This window comes from Arvicola amphibius, chromosome 13 (assembly GCF_903992535.2).
Source record: "Arvicola amphibius chromosome 13, mArvAmp1.2, whole genome shotgun sequence".
Classification (NCBI taxonomy): domain Eukaryota; kingdom Metazoa; phylum Chordata; class Mammalia; order Rodentia; family Cricetidae; genus Arvicola; species Arvicola amphibius.
In genome coordinates this window covers 71,098,132-71,124,977 of record NC_052059.1, presented here as the reverse complement: position 1 = coordinate 71,124,977, position 26,846 = coordinate 71,098,132, and the positions used below count along the sequence as shown (strand labels likewise).

At 49.3% G+C, this 26,846-nt stretch overlaps 1 protein-coding gene across 2 annotated transcripts in view; it reads left to right on the top strand.

Annotated features, from left to right (window-relative positions):
• Kcnk5 (potassium two pore domain channel subfamily K member 5) overlaps positions 1-16,241 on the top strand; it is a 42,341-nt gene extending 26,100 nt beyond the window's left edge. Inside the window, exons 2-6 of one of the 2 annotated variants that reach the window (XM_038309860.1) lie at positions 9,162-9,273; positions 10,741-10,907; positions 11,119-11,287; positions 13,683-14,549; positions 14,656-16,241. In XM_038309860.1, the coding sequence (XP_038165788.1) occupies positions 9,162-9,273; positions 10,741-10,907; positions 11,119-11,287; positions 13,683-14,548 (1,314 nt within the window). In that variant the 3' untranslated portion in view covers position 14,549; positions 14,656-16,241. Of the gene's footprint in view, positions 1-9,161; positions 9,274-10,740; positions 10,908-11,118; positions 11,288-13,682 lie in introns of both variants that reach the window. The other variant, XM_038309859.1, reaches the window with a different exon arrangement.
• The last annotated feature ends 10,605 nt before the right edge of the window (positions 16,242-26,846 follow it).

Here is a 26,846-nt window from a genome sequence, read left to right as displayed (position 1 = left end):
CTGTGCTGTGGCTCCCTGTTTTTTGGAGGATAAGTGGGTCCCCTAAAGCATGCCATTTTCCACCCTGCCTCATGGGCTGCCTGGGTTTCTGGGCTTGCAGTCTGAATCTGGGTGTGAGGCACTGCAAGGCTCCCATGGCCGTTCGTGGTGTGGAGTCTTGCCTGTACTCTGTGGGGTCTTCTGTAGCTGGTTGCTTTTTCAGTGGGTGGGCGCTGGACACGTCTCTTCAAGGATGAAACATGAGTATAGAAGGAAGGGCCTCCTCTCCGGTCTAAGAGTACGGGAAGATGGAAAACTGTGGGCCTGGCAGTGGGGCTCCTGACCTGGGAGTGATAATTTTCAATGCTGAAAGCAATATATATTTTGAACATGCCAAAGAAGAGGAGGGGTAGGGTGAGGAAAGGTGCTGGTCTGGGTGGTAGAAAATTGGAATTTTAGGAGGTCTTGGTCAGATCTTCTTTTGTAGTTTTGAGAGGATGTAGTCAGAGAGGCTAAAGGTTCCTGGAAAGTCTCCAGGTCTTGGTAGAGAGGATGCTGTGGCATCTAGCCCATTGAAACTGCAGCGACTGATGAAGGAGCAACATGGTGTTGCTCCCCCAAGGCCACCCACCGTCTGCCCCAAAGGAGACCTGCCCTTTCTTGGGTAAGACAAGATGTTGTGAGCTGGGCCTCCAGCTGGCACGGGGAGGAAGGTGGTATCACTGGACTCTTGATCTGAGCTGTGGCTGCCCTCTGAGACACACCCCAGTCACCCTGTGCTGGGGAGAAGGCAGTGAAGAAAATACCAGGAATTCCTCCCTGCCCTATGTTCTCTGCTCAGATAGAAAGATAGAAGGCCCTAGTTCTCCACTTCCACTCCTTGCACTAAAGGCAGCTGCAAAAGTTTTTCATTTTTTTTTTTAGTTTGCTTTGAAAGAAATTTGTTTTATTGTTGGTTTGGTTTGGTGTGTGTCTATTTTTGATAGCCCAGGCTGGCCATGAATGAGCGTGTGAGTCTCCCTTTACCTCCTGGAGTGTCAGGATTGCAAGTGTGCGTCACCATGCCTCACTTTTGGGGACCACTCCCCGCCCCCTGCAAAGTGACAGGGTTTCACTGTGTATCCTTGGCTGTCCTGGAACTCACTCTGTAGACCAGGCTGGCCTCGAACTCACAGAGATCCACCTGCCTCTGCCTCCCCAGTGCTGAGATTAAAGGCGTGCGCCACCACCTCCAGGTAACCTTTGGGAGAAAGGTGGTTGCCAGAGGAGGCGGTGGTACCACTAGCCCTTCCAAGATATTTTTGGTATGTCCCCAATCTCAGTGGGGATTATCAGATTGAGTGGGGGCCCACTGCTCAGCTGGGCATACTAGCACTCCCCATTGACTCCTCACTTCCCACCCTGATTCCTAAACGGCTTTGAGGGATGAAGGATGGTTTGGGGTCTCCCTTCTTTGACCTATGCTGTACTCAGTAGGCCCAAACAACTGTTGACTTCTGTGCAGAGAACCCCTCCATTTCTGTTGGGGGCCTGTTTCCACCCTGGCTTCTTGTCTGGAAGGGATCATGTTAGAGACCAATGGGCATGGACAGTGAGGGAGTGTGAGGCCAGTGGCAGACAAATGTTTGTTGATTGTGATGCTGGGGACAGTGAGGAATTAAGTTCAGAGAAGAAGCCATCTGTCCCTGCTGGCCTTGACCTCACCTGAAGACCCTGCTCTGTTTGCTTAGTTGGATGGCACACTGGTGAGGGTGACTCGAAGCTAGAGGCAGCTGATAAGGTTCCCTTTTGAAGGATCGTGTGCCTTGGTTTCTCCCCGCCCAGCTATGGAGACACTGATTTCTCCATGTGCCCTGAGGAAACCAAGTGATGGGAAGATAGAGGAAGAAAAAGGAGTAGACAGTTGCCACCTCTTCTCACTGACCCTGCCTTCTGGGCATAGGCTGAACTTCTAGCTCTGTCCAGGATTTGATACTTCCTCAGGTTTCGTTTTGTGGGCGAGTGGCTTTTACTTGTATCTGACATGTCTACAGTGTCTGTGCTCTTACTTTAGACAGAGGAAGACAGATGAGCCTGTCATGCTGATGACAGACACACTTGGCCAACTCTCACTGGGTCCTGGATGCTCCTCGTGTGTTCAGAAAATACAGGGCCAAGAGCAACCAAGTAGTTTACCCAAGGCTGCTGGCCTTTGAGAGACCCTATGCAGCCCACTCCCAGGTAGGTCCAACTGGTTCCGCTTGTATCAGAGATGACTCAGTCTGTCATCGCTACAGTGGACTATCTGACTGGGGTGAGTGTATTTGGAGCGAGGTGTTGGCAAAGAGTCAGTGAAGTGCCAGGCTGGTAGTAAATACATCAGTCTGCATTGACTTCTATATTCCTTCCTTTTCCTGGTCTTTCTACAGCCACCGCCTTTGTGAGGGTTTCCGGAGGTGTCAGGTGTCCTTCCTGCAGGAAGGACAATCTGGTCATCCCATGGGTATTCCCCTGCCCCTAGCTCAGTCACTGCTTGCTCTGCTGTCTTGTAGCCTTTCCTTTGCTCTTTCTGTCTCTGTCCCCTCCCCTCATCCCCTCTCCAGCTGACTCCTTTCCCTTCCCTTAGATGGGGGAACCACTGTCCCTCAGTGAGAGGTCGTCAGTCTTCCCCGCCCCAGTATTCAGCTTTATCCTGAATACCCTACCATTTCTGGGGTTTGCATCCCCCTTTTATGATGAACAAAAATCTCTACTTTGTTGTAGATAAAATTGTTTAAAATGCAATTATAGCCAGGCATGATGGTACAAGCCTTTAATCCTAGCACAGAGATGCAGGGGCCATCCTGGTCTATATAGCAAATTCCAAGCCAGCCAGGGCCACACAATGAGTTCCTACCTAAAAGCAAAGCAAACTACTTTAGAACAATGCTCAAAGATGTTGGGTGTGTAGGCATCAGAAGACAAATGAGGCGAGGCCAGAGTACCCCATTCTGTATTCATACTCACTCACCAGGTATTTCATTGTGCAGCTACATTATGCTAGGCAGAGGCCTACGCTCCAGGAATACAGAATCTCTCCCTTCTTGGGGCTTATACTGCAGGGGACCTGCCTTTTCTGGTGACATTTAAAATTTTCTCTGTTATTACCTGGGGTGATGTGTTACAAGCCTGGTGTCATTGTACTGACAGCTTAACACGTGTCCTGCCCTCTCCCTCTGTACTATAGTGGTACTACCCGGGTTCGAATCCCAGCTCTACCACTGACCTTGGGCTGGAGCCTGCTTCTCATCTTTAACAATAGACTAATAGTGGTTCCTGCTTTTCAAGGTGTAGCCACTCACTGAACAAAGTGTTTTAAATACTTTGATCAGCACCTGTCCCCATATGTGCCCAAATATCAGCGTAAGAGCAGCACAGCTAGGAGGTGTTGTCTGGAGGAGCCACCGTGAGAGGAGACTGAATGGTTTCAACATCTGCAATCTGGGCAGGTGAGGTGGCTTTCCAGGCCAGTGGGACCATGTGAACATGGGAAGGGATCTAGCAGCCAAGGAGAGTGCAAAGATTCTGGTTCTTAGAGCGCATCATAGGTTGCAGTTCTGCAGGGGCAAGAAGAGAGGCCAGATACTCAGGTTGTATCTTACACAGTAGAGGAGGGTTCTGTGTTTGGGAAGCCATAATGACCATAGGAGTTGCAAGCAAAACTGTATAACCGCATGGTTGCTGGCTAGGTGGAATAGGCTCATGCCTTGGCCACAGTTTCCCCTATGGAAAGAAACGTCCTACCTACTGTGTGATGGTGTTAATGACTGATGTCCATAATTCATAGTCAGGGCATAGATGTTGGCTTACTGGAGGCCTGGATGGGAGTGGGCGCGCTGGGTTTAGGGCACTGTTTTTTCAGCTGATGGGAAGGAGTGGAACTGTGCATAGTCCTTCTTCCTGCATCCTCTGTCGGGGAAGGGATTAGGATCACCATGACTAGAACCCAGGCCCTGGGTTCTAGTCCCAGCCTTGTAGCTTTTAGTACCGCAACCTCTGGTTACTACTTCCTTGCTGTCTCAGCCTTGGTTTCTCATTTGCAATGTGGAAAAAATGATAGTGTCTTTCCCAGCAGAATTCTGTCCTCATTAAATGAGCTAAAAGGCATGTAAAATGCTGAGCACAACCCTTGGCATGTAGTAAGACCTCAATAAATCACACTGGCTTTATGATGAAGGTGACAAGTGAGGAACTCGATTCCATCCCCAAACAGGAGCCTGGCCTGGATTGTGCAGGCTCGGCTCCCTCTCTCTATCATCCTCCAGGCTTAGGAGGAAAATGAAAATATTGTCTCTTGTGAATTTAGGAGCCAAGTTAAAGAATACTGCGAATGAACAGGGGCCACCTCCTCCCGTGAAAGCTGTTTCCCTAACCCCGAGAACAGGACGCCTTGTCTAACAGGGTTTGTCTGACTCCCCCATAGCCCTCCCCTAACCCAGGGATGACCTCCATCCTGGGTCAGCCCTTCTGTTCTGGGAGACTGGTTCAGGCCTCCTCCTTACCCTCTGGAATCCCAGCCATGGCCAGCCATGCGTCTCCACCAGAACTGTGGCTCTGCACAGTGGGAAAATGGGTAGCTGGCCCTCCCCAAGTTCACATCTGGACTCAGCTCTTGCCAAGTGATGACTGGCAGAATTGGGAAGAGCCAGGCAGGTGCTGTATGTGTCAGAGTCCAAGCAAATGGGTGTCCCATTCTGTGATCACTCCTTCCCCACCCCTGTCTTTGTTCCAGCTTTGGCATGGAGCCATGCAGATTCCAAACCAGCCACATTTGGGAACGGTGCATAGAGAAGCAACAGAGAGGGGCACTGGAGAACCCCAGGTCTGTTAAAGCAGCGGAGGGAGGGATGCCTGGAGTTGCCCCAGATTCTAAACACAGCTGTCCAAGTCTGTCTTTCCCTCGTGCCTGTCTACTACTTCCATCACCTTTCACAGCTGTGTCTTCCCACCGTTGCAAGGCTTCGTGAAGGTTAATGGGGTTAGGGACTCTGAGTCAGAAGAGGCCTACCTTTCATATCTTCCATATCTGTCCTTGGTAGATGACTCAGGAGAACTCAGGCAAGTCACGGGGAAAGCAGGTGAGCCGTGGCTCTTGTAACCCAGAGAGGGAGAGGCTGAGGCTGCAAGTTCTTATTCAGAAAGACTTGCCACCAGTGGCAAGTGGGGTGAGGGCAGGAAGACCAGCATTGCCATTCTCCATGTCTTCCAGTATTCTTCAACTCTGTGTTAGGTGGCTGTTTAATTCTTTCTCAAGATTTCCAAATCCCAGGTGGCCTTTGAGCGGTGAGGCATCTTGGGTAGGGCTGTCCTGTGAATCCTGTGGTGTTTCGTGCCTTCGGTCTGCCATCCACGTGATGCCAGCCTCACCTCTGTGTCAGCCATGAGAGAAAACCTGTGAGAAGACAGATCCTGTCTGTTGACAACTGTACCCCCCTCCTGACATGCAAGGCTCCCCGTGAGCACCATTCTCAACCTTCCAGAAACCAGAGCTTGCTTCATATGGTACATATGTATGTGTAATTCCCTGATGGACTTCTCAGTGCCCGGAGCTGATAACCGCAGCGGCAGATTGTTCTCTGCAAAAGCTTCCCTCTTCTCAACCTTCAGCTCCTGGTTACATGATGTGTGCAGTCTAACACAGAGTGGAACTGTATGTGACGTGTGACCTGACCCTGAAACACATGAACTTGGTGTCTCCAACCCTGGGTAGATAATCCATCTCGGGGTTTACTTTTCACTCTGGTGTTTGCTGATCTGTGTTCAGCTGAGACCAGGGACTCTCCCCTTTGTCCTATGCTAACTTTTTCAGTTTTTTTTTCTTTTTTGCACATATGTGTATGTGGTGGTGGTATATGAATGTACATGTAGAAGCCAGAGGTCTGCGCTGAGTGTCTCCCTTTGTCTCTGCCTCATTGTTTGAGACAGGGTCAATTAATGGACCTGGAACTTACTGTTTCAGCTAGATTGGAACAACAACCCCACCCCACCCCCACCTGGCAAACACTGAACCATTGCTCCAGCCCTCTCCACTTCTCTACTGGCCTTTTCTGATTCAAAGTGTGAAGACTGAAAATATACTCTTTGTATTAATTCTGACCATGTTTTCTCACTGTGGTATTGTGGTCATCTTCCCTTTCTGCACTGGTTCTTAATTTTGCATCTTCTGCCCAAGGGAGTGGTAAGTTGTGGATGACTTGGCTGTGTCATTGAGTAAATGAAAGGAACCATTGTAGAGGCCAGGCCTTGGGCATGGCCCTGGGGACCTCTGTTGACTGGTAATGAGAGTACTGTTTAGGGATGTTAAGCTGCCTTTGAATGGGCTGAGACACTCTACCTATCTCCAGTTTGCACTGTTGAAGGTGACTGCGGATCGCCTTGCAGGCTCTGGAGTTGAGCGCCTTACATGAGACTCTGCACCCTTCAAGGAAGGAAATGTACTCAAATTATTCCAAATGTTCAGATCTCCCAGAAGGGTTCGGGAGTCAGAGTTGGTGGTACACACTGTAAGCCCAGCATTCAGGAGACTGAAGTAGGAAAAGATCAGCCTGGGCTTCATAGAGAGACGGTTTCAAAACAAAATATCTAGAGTTTATCCTTTTTTCTTTTTGTAAACACACAGCTTGTTTTCTGGCATCTTTCAATGGGAATGATCAGAGGTGGTAACCCAAAGTCATTTTAGATCCAAATCAAAGGCATTCTGTTTATTGATTTGCTTGTTTGGGTTTTTGTTTGTTTGTTCGAGATAGGGTATTATTATATAACTCTAACTAGTCTGGAACTTGTGATATAGATCAGTCTGGCCTCAGACTCAGAGATCCACCTTCCTTTATTTCCTGAGTGCTATTATTTATTTATTTAAACTTAATTTTTATAAATTTTAATTCTATGTAGGTGTGTGTGTTTGGGTATGTGCAAATGCATGAAGGTGCCCCTGGAGGCCCAAAACACTGGATCTCCCAGAATCTGGTGTTACAGGCAGATGTGAGCAGCCTGATGTGGGGATTGGGAACCAAACTTGGATCCTCCATGAATAGACGTGCTGTTAACTTTTGAGCCATCTCTCCAGCTCCTTGCTTATTTGTTTTTGAGACAGAGTCTCTACCATAGGCTGGCTTTAAACTCCTAATGCTGCTTCCACCTTCCGAGTGCTGGGATGCACGTGTGACACCTGGGCTGGGTCACACCCCATTCGTGTTTTATTTATCTTGGCTTAAGATTTCTATCTGAGGTCACAGGTGGGGGCTGAAATGATTCTGTCTTTTTTTTCCTCATCTGTTTAATGTCAACACGCGGGGCTCTAGAATTTCCTCATTCTCTTCTTCAGGCAGATTTTTAAAGTTAAAAATTGGATGCTGAGGTGTGGCTTGTTACCAGCAGGTGTGAGACCCTGGACTCGATGCCCCAGAATTGAAGAAAGAACCTGTTGGATGGTCCCACAGGTCCAAGATGCCCTTATACATAGATTGCTTATACCTCTGAGTGCCCTGGGGAATGTCACTGTGAGATCCCCCATTTCTCATGTCTCCTAGGCTTGGGAACGACTGTGGGAGGTATAGCAGCAAGCGGCCTGTGGTCTGGTGGGGTGTCGGGCAGGCATGTCATCATGGAAAATTCTTCACTGAGTACGCAGATCCATTTACACGGCCTCTGCTGCTTCTGCAAACTGTGCATTCCTTCGGAGCCATCCATGCGTTCCCTCCTTCCCTCCAAACCTCAGTCATGCTTCGGGCGGCTTAGAAATGATGGCTTCTCCACTTTGCCTTTGTTTCCAGCTCTCGCTGTTCCCTGCTGTCCTTGGCTTGGATTTTATAGGAAATTTGGCTGAGTTTCTGGTCTCTAGTCTGATGGGTCAGCCCTGGGCTGACCTTGAATGACAGAACTTGAAACACCCCATTCCCCATAAGGGGCTCTCGGGTGCCGGCTCTGGCAGCTGGTACAGCTCCATGGGTTGGATGAGTTGAGTGATGGGCAGAGCCGAAGTTTGGAGTAAGGTGCATAGAGGTATGTGGAGCAGGTGTGGTGCTTCGGGAACTGCCCTGGGGGCCCCTGCCTACTGGTACTCTGTGGGACTGGTAACACCGTTTTGATCACCTCGAAGGGTACTTACCACCAGTTTAATCTGTCTCTGCCCCAACAGTTGCTTATCCCAGGGCAGAGAGAAGAAAGGATCTTTGGGGAAGGACAGTCTGTCAGGAGGAGGTCACATGAGCATCATCCCCCCCCCCCCGTGTGTGTGTGTGTGTGTGTGTGTGTGTGTGTGTTTAGTGGGGAAGGATGGTTAGCTAGTTTGCATATCCTCAAGGACAAGGACACATATCCTTGGCCGAGAGATATTGAGCTGAACTCAGTGGCTGTCCCACAGGGAAAATGGTTGGAGTTCCTTCCCAGGCCGTAGAGGCCTTAGGTATAGGAGACTTCCAAGGTAACTGCATTGTATATGGAGCTCTTGGAGTTCAGTCCTGGGACCAGCATCACCAGGGAACTCTTTCGAAAAGCCCTCTTCCTGGCAGCCTGTGGTAAAAGCTTTCTTAGCTTTGTGGGTGATTTGGAAACATATTTCTGTCAAATTTTGGAGCCAAATGCCTAGTTCACATCTCTCCCTAGCTACGTGAACCTGGGTAGATCATTCAACCTTCCTTGTCCTCTCTATAAAATGTTTCAGCTGTATAGCAACAACACTGCTAGAAACTTTGATATTGGTTAAGTGAAGACACTCTGAGGTGTGTTGTTGCTGTTGGTTTGGGGCAGGCTGACTTCAAAGGATGGTCTTGATCCTGATCGTTCATTCCCCTCTTTTTTGGTTTTTTGAGACAGGGTTTCTTTGTGTAGCCCTGGCTGTCCTGGAACTCGCTCTGTAGACCAGGCTGGTCTTGAACTCAGAGATCTGCCTGCCTCTGCCCCAAGTGCTGGGATTAAAGGCCACCATCGCCCGGCTCCTCCAGCTCCCTCTTCAGTATCAGCTTTTATAAGTGTGTGCCATGGTGCCAGGTTTATGCTGTGCTGGGAATGGAGCTCAGAGTGTGTATGCATGCCAGGCAAGGAGGACTCTCAATGGAGCTCAGAGTGTGTATGCATGCCAGGCAAGGAGGACTCTCACTGAGCTGCCTCTCTAGCACCCAGAAATCATTTCAGCCCTGACCTTCCCCATGTTGTTGTTTTTTTAGGTGGTGTCTGATGCTGCAGATCAGGGTGTGGCCATTACAGGTAACCAGACTTTCAACAACTGGAACTGGCCTAATGCGATGATTTTTGCAGCCACGGTCATCACCACCATTGGTGAGTCCCCTTAGACCTTCAGTATAACCACTCCAAATCCTCACTCCTCAGAACCTTGGAGGAATCCAGCTTCAGTGACTGAAGCCATGTTGGCTATCAAGTACACACACAATTTTACCCTGTCCTGATTAGGAAGGACTTAGTAAGTCCTGGGTAATTGGTTATACCTGTACAACTACTTCCATAGGTCCTGATTTGGACTTGGTATTTGTGTTATTTCTGCATATGTATGTATGCGTAGTGTGTGCATACATGTGAGTGTATGTGTGTTTGTATTTGTATGGGCACACATGTATGTATGGGAGTCCAAGGTTGACATCAGCATCTTCTTTGATTGCTCTCTATGTATTAAGGCATGGTCTCTACCAAACCAAAAGTTCACCATTTTGGCTAATCTAGCTAGTCACTTTGCTCCAGGGATCCAATGTCTTTGCCACCTGTGTGCTGGGATGTTATAGGTAGGCCACCACACCCACCCTAGATACAGAGCCCTTACTTGGATTCTGAAGTCTGCTGGGTCTCTTTAGGTAGCAATATTGGCATAGTCTGGTGGCCAGAGCCACACAGGTTAGATAGACTGCTCACTGCCCAAAGCTCCAATATTATCTGACTATGTGGCTGGCCACTCTAGAAGTCAGTGACTTAAAGCAGTTACAATCTTCCACCTTTTGGGGGTTGGCTAGTTTCAACTGACAGTTCCTGTGTGCCCTCTCCAGTATATGGTAATCAAATAGTGACTGCCCCGCTGGCCTGGAGTCCCTGCTGTCTTCTCCTACCTATTGTTTTACTGTTGGCTGAGGCTGAACACATAGGGCCTCTGCATGTGGCTCTGCAGCTGGACTCTAAGAAGGAAGAATCTCCGAAGTGCATAAAGGCAGGGAGTAGCAGTGGGCTTTTCCAGCCTCACCTGCCATATCATTTCTTCCTCTCTGGCCAACCAAGTCACTGATACTCAGATTCATAGACTCTACTCCTTGACATGAGCATTTGCATAAAGGCAGAGGGATTAGGAGTGGCCATCTTTGGAGTCTATTCTCCACACTGCTTCTTGGTGTCTAATCATTGAGGGTGGGCCATCTCTGTCTCATTTGCATAACAGTACCAAAGAGCAAATGGAGTACCTAATGATGGTGGGCCTAGTGCCTGTCTACAGGGAGCTCCCAGTATAATGGAGGACACAAAGTGGCTCCCTTAGTGTAGAAATAGTTGTATAAATGACCAGGGCCAGAGCTTGGTCAAGGGAAATATTGCTTAAATATCTATGTTACTAGAACAGGATCAGGTTATCTTAAAGAGTGTATCCTTCTGAAGCTGGTGTGTGTGGGGGTGCATGCACGCAGGAGACAAGAACCCAGCTGTGGTAGGGGTGTGTGGGTGTGGGTGCATGCACGCAGGAGACAAGAACCCAGCTGTGGTTCTATAATCTTGGCTGTGATGTGTCCCTTACTTGACTCTATCTTCCCTCAGGTTATGGCAACGTGGCTCCCAAGACCCCAGCTGGGCGCCTCTTCTGTGTCTTCTATGGTCTGTTCGGGGTGCCACTGTGCTTGACGTGGATCAGTGCCCTGGGCAAGTTCTTCGGGGGACGTGCCAAGAGGCTGGGCCAGTTTCTTACTAGGAGAGGAGTGAGCCTGGTATGTCTCAGACCCTAGATACAGAGTGAAGGGGAGGAAGGTGCTGGGACAGATGACGGCTGCCCTGTTGGGTCTGCTGGAGCACTTTGGGCTCTGTCCCAGCTGGGACCCTAGAGTCCTTTCCCATGGCTGGAGCACTTTGGGCTCTGTGTCCCACTGGGACCCTAGAGTCCTTTCCCATGGCTGACTTGCTTTCCCATCACTCCACCAGCGGAAGGCTCAGATCACGTGCACAGCCATCTTCATCGTGTGGGGGGTCCTGGTCCACCTGGTGATCCCACCCTTTGTGTTCATGGTGACAGAAGAATGGAACTACATCGAGGGCCTCTACTATTCCTTCATCACCATCTCCACCATTGGCTTTGGGGACTTTGTGGCTGGTGAGTCCCTGCCTCCTTCCCCTGACCTCTGCCACATCACCATCTCTAGTTTCAGTCTGAAGACGGCCCTTTGTTGGGGTACCTTATAAGTATCCTCTCCTCTTGGTCGTTAGTCTTTTATTTCTCTTCTGCCCCCCCAGCACAGGCACGTGCGCGCGCGCGCGCACACACACACACACACACACACACACACACAAGCCACAGCTGGATTCTTGTCTTCTGCATGTATGCAAACACACACACACACAACACACACACACACACACACACACACACACCACCACCACCACCACCACCACCACCACCACCACTAGAACCAGGGTGGCTCCCAGACAAGGGAGGCCTTCTCCCCACTGCCCTTCCCCCTCAGCCTTGGACTCCTCCTCTGCTTAATCCCCACAGGCAGTGAAGAGGTTCTTTGTCCCCTTTGTGTGAGGGCTTGCGCCTGTCCCAGCCACCCATGCTCAGTTCCTTGTGCGTACGTCCTGCACAGCCTCCTGGTTCCTAATTATGTCAGTCTGTGCCCCTCCCTCTTGACCTCCACCTCTGCTCCCAGAGGTCACCACGCCAGCTGCTTTGCCCAGAGGGCAAGTGGAGGTCATGCCTCTGCCCCATTTTGTGTGGAATGCTGTGAGGGGGCAGCTGAGTGGGTGGAGGGAACAAGACGCTTGCTACAGTGAACACTTCTGACCCCAGCTTCCTGGGACCTGCCTGCTGTCTGAACATAAAGTTACAGGCACAAACCTATCATTGTTTAGTTCAGGGCCCCAGAGCCTGCTGAGGATAAGCCTGTGGTACCTTTAGCCATACTTCTGAGCTCCAGTGAGACACTAGACCCATCCTCCTTTCTTTAGTGGTCTGTAAGAAAAGTTACACACTTGAATCTGCTTTGGTTCCTGGGCGCTGAGGGTAGAAATCAGCCATGTGAGGTTGGGACTGCATTGCTGCCATTATCCGACTCCACTTGTAATCAGAAGCCCTGTGCAAGATTGCCTTCAGATCGGGGTGCCTCCTCAGTCAGGGGCTCCTGCTCCTGCTCCAGGAAAGACACTAATAAGGGCTGGAGGTTGACACTGCCTCTTATAGGCCCTTCAGTTAAGTTATTTCCACTTTAGAAAGCAGGATGCAGGTCAAGCTAGCTGCAAATAGCAAGTCACAAAGATTGTGGCGCATGCGGTGGTCAGGGGACAGTTTCAGGAGTAGGTTCTCTCCTTCTGCCATGTGCCCTGGGGTGCAAACTCGGGTCCTCAGGGAAGCACTTTTACCCACTGAGCCGTGTCACCTGACCATGAAGGGAATCCTGACTAATTCTAGAAGAAAGGTGAACCTCTGGAGCCATGAGGTGAAGGTGTTGTTGCAGAGGAGTATGCAGAATGGTGGAGCCGTCCAGGCCAATCAATCACAGAGCTACCCTGACGAGGGCAGAGATAGGGAGGCTGACTCCACCTTGGAGGAGGGTAAAGACAGTTTAGAGTGGTTCTTGGCAGGTCAGTGCTTCCTGGGTCATCTTGACCGGACCATCAGCATCATTCACAGTAAATCAGTTAGTCCCTCCCCATCTAAGGCTGCCAGCACCCCCAATGTTGAGTTTCCATTCTGTTTTTAACTGAGTTGAGATGCGCTCCCTGGCTGGGAGGAGCAGAAAAATGCATACTCGTGAGCATTATTTAACTCCCCTCAACTCAAAAGTAGCCTCAGTTCTGACTCTTTCCAATTAGAGAAACTGGGGCTTAGAGTTGGGCTGTGCTGGAACCACAATCCTTCAGGAAGAAGATAGATGATGTAGTCTAGGCCTCTTTTGTGCATGGATGCCTTCGTGCACACCCAAGTGTGTAGAGTCAACCTCGGGTGCCATTTGCTCAGAAGCCCTCCACCTTGGGCTTTTTGAGACAGAATCTCATTAGCCTGGAGCTCATCTATTAGACTCGTTGATTGGCCAGTAAGCCTCAGGGCCCTGCCTGGTGTTACAGTTGTGTTCCCTTATACCTGGCCTTTCATGTGCATTCAAAAAAAAAAAAAAAAAACCAACTACAAATAAATGAATTTTTTTTTTAAATGTACAGAGGGATTTTGCCTGCATGTATGTCTGTGTGCCTGATGCCTTAAGAGGCCAGAAGAGAGTGTCAGAGCCCCTGAGACTAGAGCTACAAATGGTTGTAAGCAGCCATGTTGGTGCTGGGAATCCATCATGGATCCTCTAAGAGGACAACCAGCGCTCTTAACTGTTGAGCCAACCCCGCAGCCCTTACGTGGATTCTGATGTTGGAGCTCAGGTCCTCCCGGGCTGTCTCCCAGGTCCCTTCTTTGACACTGTGCTCTGCGTGGTTTACTAGGACAGTACGGCATCGGCCATTTTGGTAGGCTTCTGCTGACTCTGGGCTTCCTGTCTTCACAGGTGTGAACCCCAGTGCCAACTACCATGCCCTGTACCGCTACTTTGTGGAACTTTGGATCTACCTGGGATTGGCCTGGCTGTCCCTCTTTGTCAACTGGAAGGTCAGCATGTTTGTGGAAGTGCACAAAGCTATTAAGAAGAGGCGGCGGCGGCGAAAGGAATCTTTTGAGAGCTCCCCACACTCCCGGAAGGCCCTGCAGATGGCTGGAAGTACAGCCTCCAAAGACGTCAACATCTTCAGCTTCCTCTCCAAAAAAGAGGAGACCTACAATGACCTCATCAAACAGATTGGGAAGAAGGCATTGAAAACAAGTGGGGAGAGGGTCCCAGGATCTGGACATGGGCTGGGACCTCAAGGGGACGGACTCTCTGACATCCCTGCATCCCTGGTCCCTTTGGTGGTCTATTCCAAAAACCGAGTGCCCAGCTTAGAAGAGGTATCTCAGACTCTCAGAAGCAAAGGGCACGTGTCAAGGCCAGTTGGTGCGGAGGCTGAAGCGCAGGCTCCCAAGGATGGCTACCCAGGCTCTGAAGTATTTATTAACCAACTGGACCGTATCAGCGAGGAGGCTGAGCCATGGGAAGCCCTGGACTATCATCCGCTCATCTTCCAGAATGCCAACATTACCTTTGAAAATGAGGAAACCGGCCTCTCAGATGAGGAGACCTCCAAGTCTTCCATGGAGGACAATTTGGCCTCAAAGGAGCAGCCTCAACAGGGGGCTGTGGCTGAGGCACCCCTGAGCACGAGTGAATTCCCTTCATCCGATGAGTCCACCTTCACCAGCACTGAGTCAGAGCTCTCTGTGCCTTATGAGCAGCTGATGAATGAGTACAATAAGACAGATAGCCCTAGAGGCACGTGAGGCAGGCCTGGCTCCCCACCTGCTCTCCAGTGGCTTCTTCCCCTCACCTGGATTGTCCTGTGATGGCCAGATCCCTGGGGAGAGGGCCCTGGAAATGGGATGGGGAGCCAGGGCCCTGCTTTTCCTCTGTCCTCTCCAGCTGGTTGCTTGCTTCCATGGGATGTGATGTCGGCCCAGGACAGGCCTCCATTCTACAGCCCCCATGGGGAGGTTGCTGTCCTGGGTCTGCCTTGTAGGTAGGTGTATCTGCTGACTCGAGGCACATAGGCTGCAGCACTCACCCTGGAGATCCTATGTCTGTTGGTTAAGTCTTCCCCCATTGTTTGGTTGACTGTCACACGGTTCTCTGAGGCCAGAAGCTTCAGCTGAGTTCACCAGTATTAATGGACACCTCCTGTGTGCCTGGCACTGAGCTAGGCATTTGGAAGGAGGAGCTTGTAAGACCCAGAGTTGTCATGTATGAGTTTTTGAGTCTTCTGGGGAGGTACAGGTATGATGGGGTTTGGGGCACTTAAGTACCCCAGTAGTAGCAGGACCCATCTGCTCATCCACTCACTGCTCTGCCCAGCAAGCCCCTTACTGCAAACCTCAGGGCAGGGGCTCTGTGTATGTGTGTGTGGGGGGGGGTCCTCTATCTGTCCCAGAGCCTTGTCCCATCTCAGATTCCCTTTGTAAGCAACAGAAGGCCGAATGCTATACCCTGGGAGTGCAGGAGAAAGATGGGTGACTATGGAAACTAGTACTCCAGGCATGGTCAGGGAGCTTAGACATGAAGCCCAGGTCCCTCAGCCTCTGCCTGATGGAAGTACAAGTCCCAGCCCAGCCTGGGCACCCACACTCCCAACCCACCATCTCATTCCCTGAGGATTCCCTCACTGCCTCTCTCCCTCACCCCTCTTTTAGTGGGGCCTATGGAGTGAGGCCACATCTTGGCTTATAGAACTGTGAATTGAGCTCCCTTCAAACCACTGTGTGGTGGTAGTGTTTGCGGGGTGCCAGTGGGTGTGTGTGTGTGCACATTTGGGCTGGGGAAAAACGAAAATGTGAATTTTACTGGACCAGATATTCCTGGTGAGGTCTGGAAACTAGCTGCTGTATAAGTCCTTGATGCTCAACCTCCAGCTAGCCCGCTCTGGCCTAAATGGTTTTTGTTATTACTGTTTCTTAATGAATTGCTCTTTTTATACCCAGAATCTGTCATTGACTTCAGAGCCAATAAAGAACAGGGTCCCTGCAAGTGGGATGGTTGTCTTTAGGGGGCACTCTGTTGTCCTTCCAACTCAGCTTGTTCTTTTGTGGTAATGTCAGTCAAGGCCTTATGCAGAGCTGGGGGGGGGGGGGGACAACACAACTGCAGGTCACTGGGTGCTGGGCAGGAGATACAAGTTCCAAGTTCAGCTGATTACCTGCCTCAGCCCCTTCCCTTGCCATGTATATTCTACCGAGGGGCATATAGGGCCAGAGCACCCATACATGGTGGCAGTGAGAAGTGTGTGTCCATACCTCCACCATTCTCTAAGCGGTTGTAGAGGCCACACTGGCCTCAGGGTGGGAGGGACAGCCTGCTCCTGTGAAAAGTGTCCTAAGCTGAATGTCCTGGAGCCACACTAACCACACTGTATACATGTACTGGTGGTGAAGGCAAATGTAATTTATTTTAACATTTTTACAATAAAACACATGAACAAGCCCACTTACTGTGTGGTGTGTGGGGCTGGGAGCAGGGTGGGGCGGGTGGGATGGGCAGGAAGACTCAGGACAGTCTGATGTCAGTCAGTAGGTCAGAAGGATTGCTTTAGAGCAAAGGGTGCGGCCATCAAGAACTCAAAGGAGAGCGTCAGGAGCACGGCAGTTGAGATAATCTGTCCTATCTGCTGCCGTCACAAATATCTTGCCCCAAAGCAATCTGAGAAAAAGTTATTTGGTTTACACACTTCCAGGCCATAGTCCATCATCAAGAGAAGCTGGGCTAAAAACTTGGAGGAAATATGATGGAAGAACATCATTTGTTGGCTTGACTTATACCTCATACTTAGTTGGGTTCCTTATACAGTCCAGGACCACTGAGGGATGGATCTACCTACAGGGTTGAGCTCTCCTTCATGAATCCTCCACAGCTGTGCCCACAGGCCAATCTGATCTAGGCAATTCCTCAGTGGAAGCTCTCCTTTCAGATAGTGTCAAGTTGACAAGGCTAATCAGGACAGGAAAGGATGGTGGTGGCCAAGTCTACCCCTCACTAGCTTCCATATAACCTTTCCAGAGTTTACACCCAACAAAGCACAAAGGACAAACCTTCACCTTGCAGTGGTTCAGTCCTAGAAGTGAATGGAGCAGGAAGCAGACAGGTGTCTGAGGCACATAGTTGTGCAAACGTTAGTAAAAATGGGGAGGTTGGCTTTGAACCCAGGCAGCACAGTTCCTGGCTTGTCCACAGCCATTGTGATGGGATGAGAAGATGGCTCATGGGTTTGTGGTAGGTCTCACATCACTGAAAGGACCTCCCATCACCAGGAGGTGAATCAGGACTTTCCCAACTCAAGGACTTTGTAAACAGCATATAGCCAGGGCATGGACACCCTGGTTTTTTTTTTTTTTTTTTTTTTTTTGAGCTAGAGAGATTACTCACAGGTAGAAACATTTGCCAAGTGGCCCTGACTGCAGTTTGATCCCCAGAGTACAGTTTAAAAAGCCAACTTTTAAAGGCTGGAGTCTAATCCCAACCCTAGCATCCTATTGGGATTGGAGCTGGAGACGGGAGAATCCAATGGAAGCTCCTGCACACAGCACAGTGGCAGAAATAGTGAGACCCTGCCTCAAACACTAGGGTGGAAGTGCTGGGGACTGCGGACCCCCAGACCCCGAATTTCTTGTAAACAACTTGTTTTCCGCTGCTCTGAGCACAAGACCATGATGGCAGGGGAGTGAGTTCTGATGAGTCTACAGCTGAAAGATGCTGAGTGCTGGGGCGAGGTCAGAGCCCTATATCAGCTGCCCCTGAGCACCTTAAGGTGGGCATTCTTGGCATTCTTGTGTCAAGGATGTTCTCATGGCCCCATCTGTCTGTCTGTGTGTGTGCATAATTTTAAATTTTCAGCCTAGTTCCTGTAGCGTGAAGCGAGTAGAGCACAGAACGGAACCCGTGTGGTTTTACATGGAAGAAGAGAACTACTCTGGAGAATTCCTGACCAATCTGTACATACATGCTCACATTCATAAACACACACACACACACACACACACAAATCTTAAAAAATTCACCAGGGTTGGGTGGTGGTCACATATGACTTTAATCCCAGCACTCAGAGGCAGGCGAATCTCTAAGTTCCAAGGCCAGCCTGGTCTCCAGAGTGAGTTCCAGGACAGCCAAGGCTTCACAAAAACCTTGTCTTGAAGAAACAAAAACTGCCTGGTATGGTTGCTCATACCTGTAATCCCAGTGCTCAGGAGGCCAAAGCAGGGGCATCCGGGAAGGAACATCTTTAACGAAAGCATGGTCCACAGATGCAGCCAACTGCAGCACTTTAACCCCCTGAGTCATCTTCGCAGCCACCATGACATTTCTATAAGGAACTTGTACAGCTGCATCGGAAATCCTTCCTGTCTGCCTATCCATTCTCTTTACCATGTCACCCCAACGTACACACATGCACTCAGGTGAATAGGTCCAAGGCTTTCTGGTTTGACCTTAAGATAACGGCACCATAACATGAAAACCCTTTGCTTAGCAGGAGTTGGCTTCACAAAGTCCTCTGACAGCTGCCATTTAAAACCTAGCATAACCCTTCTGCCCCAACAGCAGCAGCTACTGCGCCCTGAGAAGTTGAACTGGGACTCAGGGAGTGACTTTCGGAGCCGGAGCTGAAACAGACACTGCAGAACATAGACTTCAGAGGATCAGGCTGTGTTCTTCCTGCGGCCAAACTTAATCTGGGGCTTTCTGAACAGGTAGGAGAGGCTGAACCGCAGCTACAGGAGAGCCCTGCCCTCCCCAGCTTCCTGAGTGGTCATGGACAGAAAGGGCATCCTGTAGGGGCTGAGGCTGGGAGGAGCAGCCCCCACTGAAGCCCCTAGGCCAGTGTCTCAGATGAGTGACACCCACAGACTCAGTGGAAGTCCTTGGTGTCTCTCCTATTCCAGCAGGCTGCCCTTCCTTCCAGAAGCTTTTCTGCCTGGCATAAGATAGTTCCCTTCTCTCCATCAGTATGGCTGCCCTCACTGCTCTGCAGTCACTGTTAACTGGTCACCTGCTCTGTGCTGGGTGAGGTACAGGCACTTTTAGTGCTGCTAGGTGGGATGGACAAATGGCCCTGCATCCAGGGAGTGAGAATATTGCTGGTCATTTTTCTGAGTGTGTGATGGGTATTGATACATTGGTAGTTCCTAGTCTTTTTGTTTTCCTCTAAGATTTATTTTCTAATTTTAAATTATATATATATATATATATATATGTATGTATATGTGTGTGTGAATATGTGCATATGAGTGCAGGTATTTGTGCAGGCCAGAAGAGGGCATCACATCCCTTGTGGCATTGAGCTGCCTGATGTGGGTGCTGGGAACTGGACTCAGGTTCTCTACAAGAGCAGTACATTCTCATAACTGCTGAGCCTTTTTTCTAGCTCCTGGAACTAAAAACAAAAACAAACCACAGCATTTCATTAATTCTTTGAAAATCTCATGCATTTATTCAACATATTTTGATGATATTCACTCTATTATTTGCTTTAGGAATATCACCCCATTCCTTCCCTGAACTAGTGCCAGATTTATTTCTCACTCCCCTCCCAACTTCATATCCTCATTTTTGTCCCCCCTTTTAAAAAATTTATTTGTTTGTTTGTTTATTTGTTTATTATGTATACAATATTCCGTCTATGTGTATGCCTGCAGGCCAGAAGGGGACACCAGAACTCATTACAGATGGTTGTGAGCCACCATGTGGTTGCTGGGAATTGAACTCAGGACCTTTGAAAGAACAGGCAATGCTCTTAACCACTGAGCCATCTCTCTAGTCCCCTGTTCCCCCTTTTTTTGAGACAGGGTTTCTCTGTGTAGCCCGGCTGTCCTGGAACTCTCTTTGTAGCCCAGGCTGGCCTTGAACTCACAGAGATACCCCCTGAGTGCTGGGATTAAAAGTGGGCACACAACCACAGCCTGGTATAACCTCATTTTAAAAAATAACCCATCGAGTCCAATTTGTGCATCTGGGTGGGAGGCCACCCACTGGAGCACGGTGGACCTACCAAGGGCCACTCCCCTTGTAGTCATCCGTTGTCAATAGCTCCTCAGTGATGGAGGCTGGTGAGCCCCCCCATCCATGCTGGAATATTGACTGGGTTGATCTTGTGCAGGTCTTGTGCAGGCCGCCATCTTGTTGAGTTTATGCGTGTAATGGCCCTGTCATGTCCAAAGGACACTGCTTGTTCCAGTTCTCCCTGACCTCTGGCTCTCTTCCACAATGTTCCCTGAGCCTTGGGGTAGGGGTCATGCTACAGATGTCTCATTTGTGGCTGAGCACCCCACAGAGACTTGTTTTCCACCATCCACTGTGTTAGAAAGCTTCAAGATCTCTTTTATCTACGCCTTTTAAGCCTAACGTATTATTAACTTCATTTTACAAATGAAGAAGCTGAAGAAAGTAATCTTCCCCAAGTTCAAACAGCTGTGAGGTGGCAGAAAACACCTGCCCAGGCTTGCGTTCCTGTCCCTCACACCACCCTCTGGCAGTCCCTGATCTGATAAGGAAAACACCTTAGCTTCTGATGGAGGTGACTGAGGCTCTGACTTCCAAGGAGTCTGCAGTCTGAGGAGCTGGGAGTCCAGAAATGGAGAATTCTGTCTCAACTGCCTTTCTGCCTTCCTATGAGACCCCAGAAGAGTCACTATGCCAGGGTGCAGGAGAGAACAACTTGCTTGGGTGTCACCTCATCCTGGAAAACGCCTGGCAAAGATGATTTGGGGGGAGTTCCTAAAGCCCAAATCTGGGAAGACAGTGGGCAGGTTGGGCAGATTACCCAAGGAGAGGTCTCTGGAAAGACAACTTCTCTTTGGGGGACCCCCATGGTTTGGGGGACTCCCATGTTTGGTCTCAGCCCTGCCATCTGCTCTCCATGTTTGAATAACAAGTTCCTGATTTAAAACAAACTGGTGGTGGGTGGTGGTGGCCTTCACCTTTAATACCAGTACTGGGGAGGCAGAGGAATGTGGATCTCTCCAAGTTCGAGGCCAGCCTGGTCTACAGAGCGAGTTCCAGGACAGGCTCCAAAGCTACAGAGAAACCCTGTCCTGAAAAACCGACAAAACAAGGCATTTATTTGGGGAAATACTTGTGGAAGTCAGAGGACAATTTACAGGACACAAATCTCTCATGTGTGTTCTGGGGGATCGAACTCAGGGCTTGACAGAAAGTGCCTGTTGAACTGTCTTGCTGGCCCCAGATTCCCAATGTTGAAAGCAGGCCCTAGGTGCTAGCTAGTCTGACTCTCCGGAGTTCATCTTATTCATGACCCACTTCTTCACCAGCCTGCGTTTCATGGAGCTATCTGTTGTAATCTTTCCATAGCTTCTAGTTAACCCTCCCTGAGTGTGGACTGGGTGGGTGTCTTTCCCTGTGTGGTAATGTCCCCTCAGGAAACCAACTCTCTTCAAACTGCTGTGACCTGTTCAAGTTTCCTGTCTCCTACTCTTGTGCCCTCTCCCCTGGCAGAGGGCCACTCACTGCGGGTAACCAGGACTGGATTGCTCATGTCCACATTCCCACCAGGGTCTGGCTATGTGGAGGTGGGCTCTGCTTTCTGGTGTTTGGAAAACTCAGGGTGAATGTCCCATAAGTCCCTCTGTTCCTGGGGCAGAGGCCAAAGCAGGGACAAAGCTTGTTCCATGAGGGCAAGTCTCAACAAAGCCAGGTGGATGAACTTGAGGGACCTTGTGGCAGAATGAGGTGGCCTGATGAGTCACCTCATCTTATGCCAAGTCACCTGAGTCTAGAAGGCAGGACCAGGGCACAGCATACCTGATTTCTCCCCACCTGAGAGCACTGTTTGCTCCAAACCTCTTTTGTGCATCTCCCCATCTTTACTTTTCAGTGTTTCCAGATGATGGGAACAGAGCTCCGTCCCACCACCACCCACTCCACTTCTGGTGTGTCTCCGGAATGCCCCTGCCTTCACTGGCTGTGCACAACTGTGCCTGGCCTCCTGGTTTATAAAGCCCATTCACACCCATCCCTATGTGGGATTGCTCAACAAGCTGAGGCAGACAGGTGCAGTATTTTACTGCCCGACTCAACGGTATTTTTGCAAACAAGGAAATCTGGTGCCTTGGTTTGGGGTCCAGGAGAGCAAGGCCTCAGGCAAGATCCAGGGGATGGTCAGAAGTAGCAGAAATGGAGGTGGGGTGATAATGGAGAAAAGCGAAGAGGCAATAGAGATACAGTAAAAAATATTTTGAGCCAGGTGGAGGTAGTATACGCCTTTAATCCCAGCACTTGGGAGGCAGAGGCAGGTGAATCTTTGAGTTCTAGACCAGCATGGTCTACAGAATGAGTTCCAGGACAACAAAGACTATCTATCTATCTATCTATCTATCTATCTATCTATCTATCTATCTATCTATCTATCTATCTATCTAGAGATATAGATATATATAAACCCTGTCTCAAAAAGCAAAGCAAAACAAAACACCAAAAAAAATTTTAAAGTTTGATTTATGTGCCCTGCCCCACTGTGTATATGTGTAAAGCACACCTGTGTGGATGGCCAAGGAGGCCAGAGGAGAATGTTGGAGCTGGAGCTGGAGTTCCAGGCAATAGTCAATTGCTCAACATGGTGCTAGAAAGAACTCAGATCCTCCCCAAGGGCTCTAAACTGTTGAGTCATCCTTGTCTGGGTACACACTGAGTCTCCTGAGCTCCATCCTGCTGGGGCACCTCTGTGAAGACCCAGCAGGAATTCCCCTCAGGCTGATTTCTCTGGACAGGAGGGCTTCTTTCACCCATGAGTTCCCCCTTCAGTCCTCTACCTTCCTCCACTGTGAAGGATGGAGCAGGCTTACTGGCCAGATGCCTCAGACAAATGAGAGAACTGGCTACTTCCTCCAACAAGAGGAGCCCCCTTAAACGTGGCTAACTTTTATTTGCTTGTTTGTCTTGCAGTTCTGGGAAGAGAAACTCTTTAGAACTGAGCTACATCTCGAGTCCACCTGGCTGTTTTGATCTATAAAATAGAGAGGAGATTTCTGTCATTTTTGGACATATGTTAGGCAAGCCTGATACTTCTGTGCTGGGTGTAGTGGAGGGGCGAGGGAGGAGTGATCACAATTTAAGAAATTCAAGCACCCTGAGACCTGAGACCCAAGCTATGAAGAAACCTACCTCCAACCATGTGGTGAGAAGATTGGCCAAGAACGTCCCAGCCCTGGGTGATATCACAAGGAACCTAGCCAGCTATCCTGTAAATTGAAGAATTATGAGAATAAGTGATGATTGTTGTAGTTTGTTTTGTGTTGCTATAACAAAATATCTGAGATAGAGTACTTTTTTTTTGGTTTTTAGAGACAGGGTTTCTCTGTGTAACAGCCCTGGCTGTCCTGCAACTAGCTCTGTAGACCAGGCTGACCTCAAACTCACAGAGATCCGTCTGCCTCTGCTTCCTGAGTGCTGGGATTAAAGGCATGCACCATCTCTGCTCAGCTGAGATAGAGTACTTTATAAAGAAAAGAGATTTATTCATCTCAGTGCTGGGAATCTCACAGCATAGTAATGACATGGGCTTCTAGTGAGGGCTTCAAGGTGGATAGCATCACATGGCAAGAGGGAGAGGGAGGGAGGGAGGGAAGGAGGGAGGGAGAGAGAGAGAGAGAGAGAGAGAGAGAGAGAGAGAGAGAGAGAGAGAGAGAGAGAGAGAGAGAGAGAGAGAGTAGGAGAGAGAACTAAGAGAAAATGAGAGCAGGCCAAGAAAACAGAACTTGATTTTTATTTTATTTTTTGAAACAGGGTATCTAGCCAAGGCTGGCCTTGAACTCCCTTTGTAGACAAGGGTGACCTTGAACTACTGATTCTCCTACCTCTACCTCTCTCCTATGTGCTACCACAGTTTATAGGGTGCCTGGATTGAACCCCAGGGCTTTCTGTATGTTAGGCAAGGACTCTTATCTACTGAGCTACATCCCCAGATCCTGAATTTGATTTTAATAGTTTTGGGGTAACTAATCCATGCTCACAAAACAGGCATGAATTCCTTCCAAGGATGGTGCCCCAAAGTCTAGTCATGTTCACTAGGCCCCATTTCTTAAACATCCTGCCACCTTTGAAATGGTTACACTGGGGACCAAGCCTCCAGCTCGCCTTTGGTAGACAAACTGTGCAGTGGTCTGTAGCTTTGGGGGTGATTTGTACACAGCTAGAAATAAATGGAACACTTGCTGGGAATAGTGTCCTATTGCTGGGAAGAAACACTATGACCACAGCAACTCTTATAAATGACAGCATTTAATTGGAGCTGGCCCACTGTTTTGGAGATTTAGTCCACTATTGTCATGGCACGGCGCATGGTAGCACTCAGGTAGACATGGTGCTGGAGAAGTAGTTGAGAATTCTACATTCAGATCTGCAGGAAATGAAAAGAGAAACAGTAGGGCCTGGCCATGGACTTCTGAGACCTCAGAGCCCACCCCCAGGGACACACTTCCTCCAGCAAGGCCACACCTCCTATTCCTCCTAAGTAGCGTCACTACCTGATGACCAAGCATTCAAATATACATAGGAGACTATGAAGGTCATTCTTATTCAAACCCTACAGGGACGTTACCTTGCTGGCAGGAATGAAAATATTTCAGAGAGATACTTGCCAGTGACTACAGAAACAACAGTCCTCAAGAAACTGGGATTTTATCGGGAATTTTATGCTGGAAGAAGGAACAGGCTGGCACCAGCCAGACCAGAAAAAAACAAAACAAAACAAAACAGTTTGAAGGGAAGAGATTTACAACCCGTCAGACCACAGTGCAGGGAGATGGAGAAGGTGCAATGTGAATGGGCAGAGCAGCACCTTAGGCCTTGGTAACAATAGACAGCTCCTGCCTCCTACTGAAATCCAAACCTCACGTCAGGATGCGAAGGCGGGGGGGGGGGGGGGGGGGGGGGGGGGGGGGGAGGGTGATTGGTGGGAGGATGGGGTGTCACTGGATCTTTTTGTTTCTCTTCTCAGTGAATAAAATCACTTTTAAAAAATCCCTTCTTCTTTTCACTATTATTTTGTTTAGCTGATCTAATAAGGTTTTGCCTCAACTATTAGAGCTGCCAAGCCCAGGCTGACTCCAACCATGGGAGTCCCTACATCTAGGTGGTGACTACCGTTAAACACCCACCACACTGTATACGACTGGTAATAACATCCTCAACTGAGAACTGAGGCTTGACATCACACAGGAAGAGGCACAGCCCCAGTTCTCACCTGAGAACCCCAAGCTTGTAGTATCTGCTACTCTACAAGCCTGCTGGGGGGCACAGCTCACCCGCTCCAAGAGCAGGGTGCCCAGAGAGACAGTGTCCTGCCTGCACATCTTAGTCACAGCCCAGATAGTGTGCAAGACCAGTGAAGTGGAACGAGCAGAACTCAGTCCATCACCATGGAGATGGCTCAGTTCATAAAGTGTAGGCTGTCCAAGAAAAGCCTGACTCAGCAATGTGCCTGTGCCATCCCAGCGCTGGGAAGGGAGATGAATCCATGAGCTCCAGTTTCAGTGAGAGACCTTGTCTCAAAAAACAATGTGATTTGGGACTGGAGAATTGGCTCAGTTCCTGATCTTCTAGAGGTCCCAAGTTCAAATCCCAGCACCCATGTTTAGTGGTTCAGGATTGTCCATAACTCCAACTCTAGGGGAATCTGACACCCTCTTCTGGCCTCTGTGGACACACACACAGGCCCATGCACACACAATCACACCAGGGGTTTTCTGGCCTCTGGCTTAGAAAGGTCTTGATGCTGGAGCAGTGGGAGAAAGCTCAGAGACACTTCGGTCCTGGGAACACCTGGCTAAAGGGCTCAGAGGTGGGGGCTGTTGTGTTCCCGCACCCCTGCCAAGCTGTCCTGTGTTTCTGGTCTGCACTAACGTCCGTGTTTACGTCTCCACTCTCTGATTTCTTCACCTGCGGCTCTGGCCAGCTGAGCTGCCCTGTCGGGGTTGTTGACATCACATAACTCAGCATATAACCTGTGTTTTTTTTTTTTTTTTTTGGTCTCAGGGAAGTTGCCTAGGACACCTGATGCTGGTGCCTGAGGAGGAAGGTCAGATTTCATCCGTCTCTCTAGATGCTCAGTTCTCTACCCTCAACAGTTCACTCTATGGAGAAAGATTCTAACTCAGGAGACGGGTCCACCTGTGCTCTCTTGGAGGAGCCAAGTGGCTTGCTTTATGGACCTTTTACAAGCTGGCGATCAAACTAGCTGCTTAAAGAAAAAGAACAAAAGGAAATTACATCGCATGACCGAGAGGGAGCTCAGAAGGTAGAATCTGAGTTTGGTCCCCAGCACCCCAATAAAAAGAAAACCAGACATTGTGGCCCATCCTTGTAATCCCAGGACAGGGAAATGGAGATTTCTGCGATCTCTGACTGATCAGTCAGGTCTAATGAGTTCCAGGTCAGTGAGAGACCTTGTCTCAAAAAACAAAGTAGCCAGCACATGAAGAAAGATAGCTAGGGTTGATCTCTGTTTCCACATACATACATACCTTGTGCTTGCACACTTGCACACATATGTGTGTGTTCACACACACATACACACAAGCATAGTACAAAAATACTACCAAGATTGGACAGTGGGAAGCTGAGGCAGAAAGCTTTATCACACACACACACACACACACACACAATGTATGATAAATGCAAGACCATCCTGGGATATATGTTTCAAGATCCTGTCTCAAAAGAATTAAATTGAATTATACAAATATGTAATTAAACTGTCCCAGCTGCCTCTCTTCCATCAGGCTCAAGTAATGCTATGATAGGCAAAAGGCAGTGCCACACACCTGTGTCCCCTGATGAGTCCAGGGAGGATGTTCTGGTTGGCATCCAACAAATTAATCACAAGGGGTTCATAACTGTGGTACGACAGGTTATCATGGCCCTAGGCAGACATGGCCACAGCAAAAGCTCAGGTTCCTCAGCCCCACCCCGGAATCCTGCAGCCTCTGTTCCACCCAAACCAGATAGTACCACCAGCATGGTAGCAGGCATTCTGCTGCATACCCGCTTGCCATGTCCACGAATCTGGAGTCTCAAGCAAATCTGTGT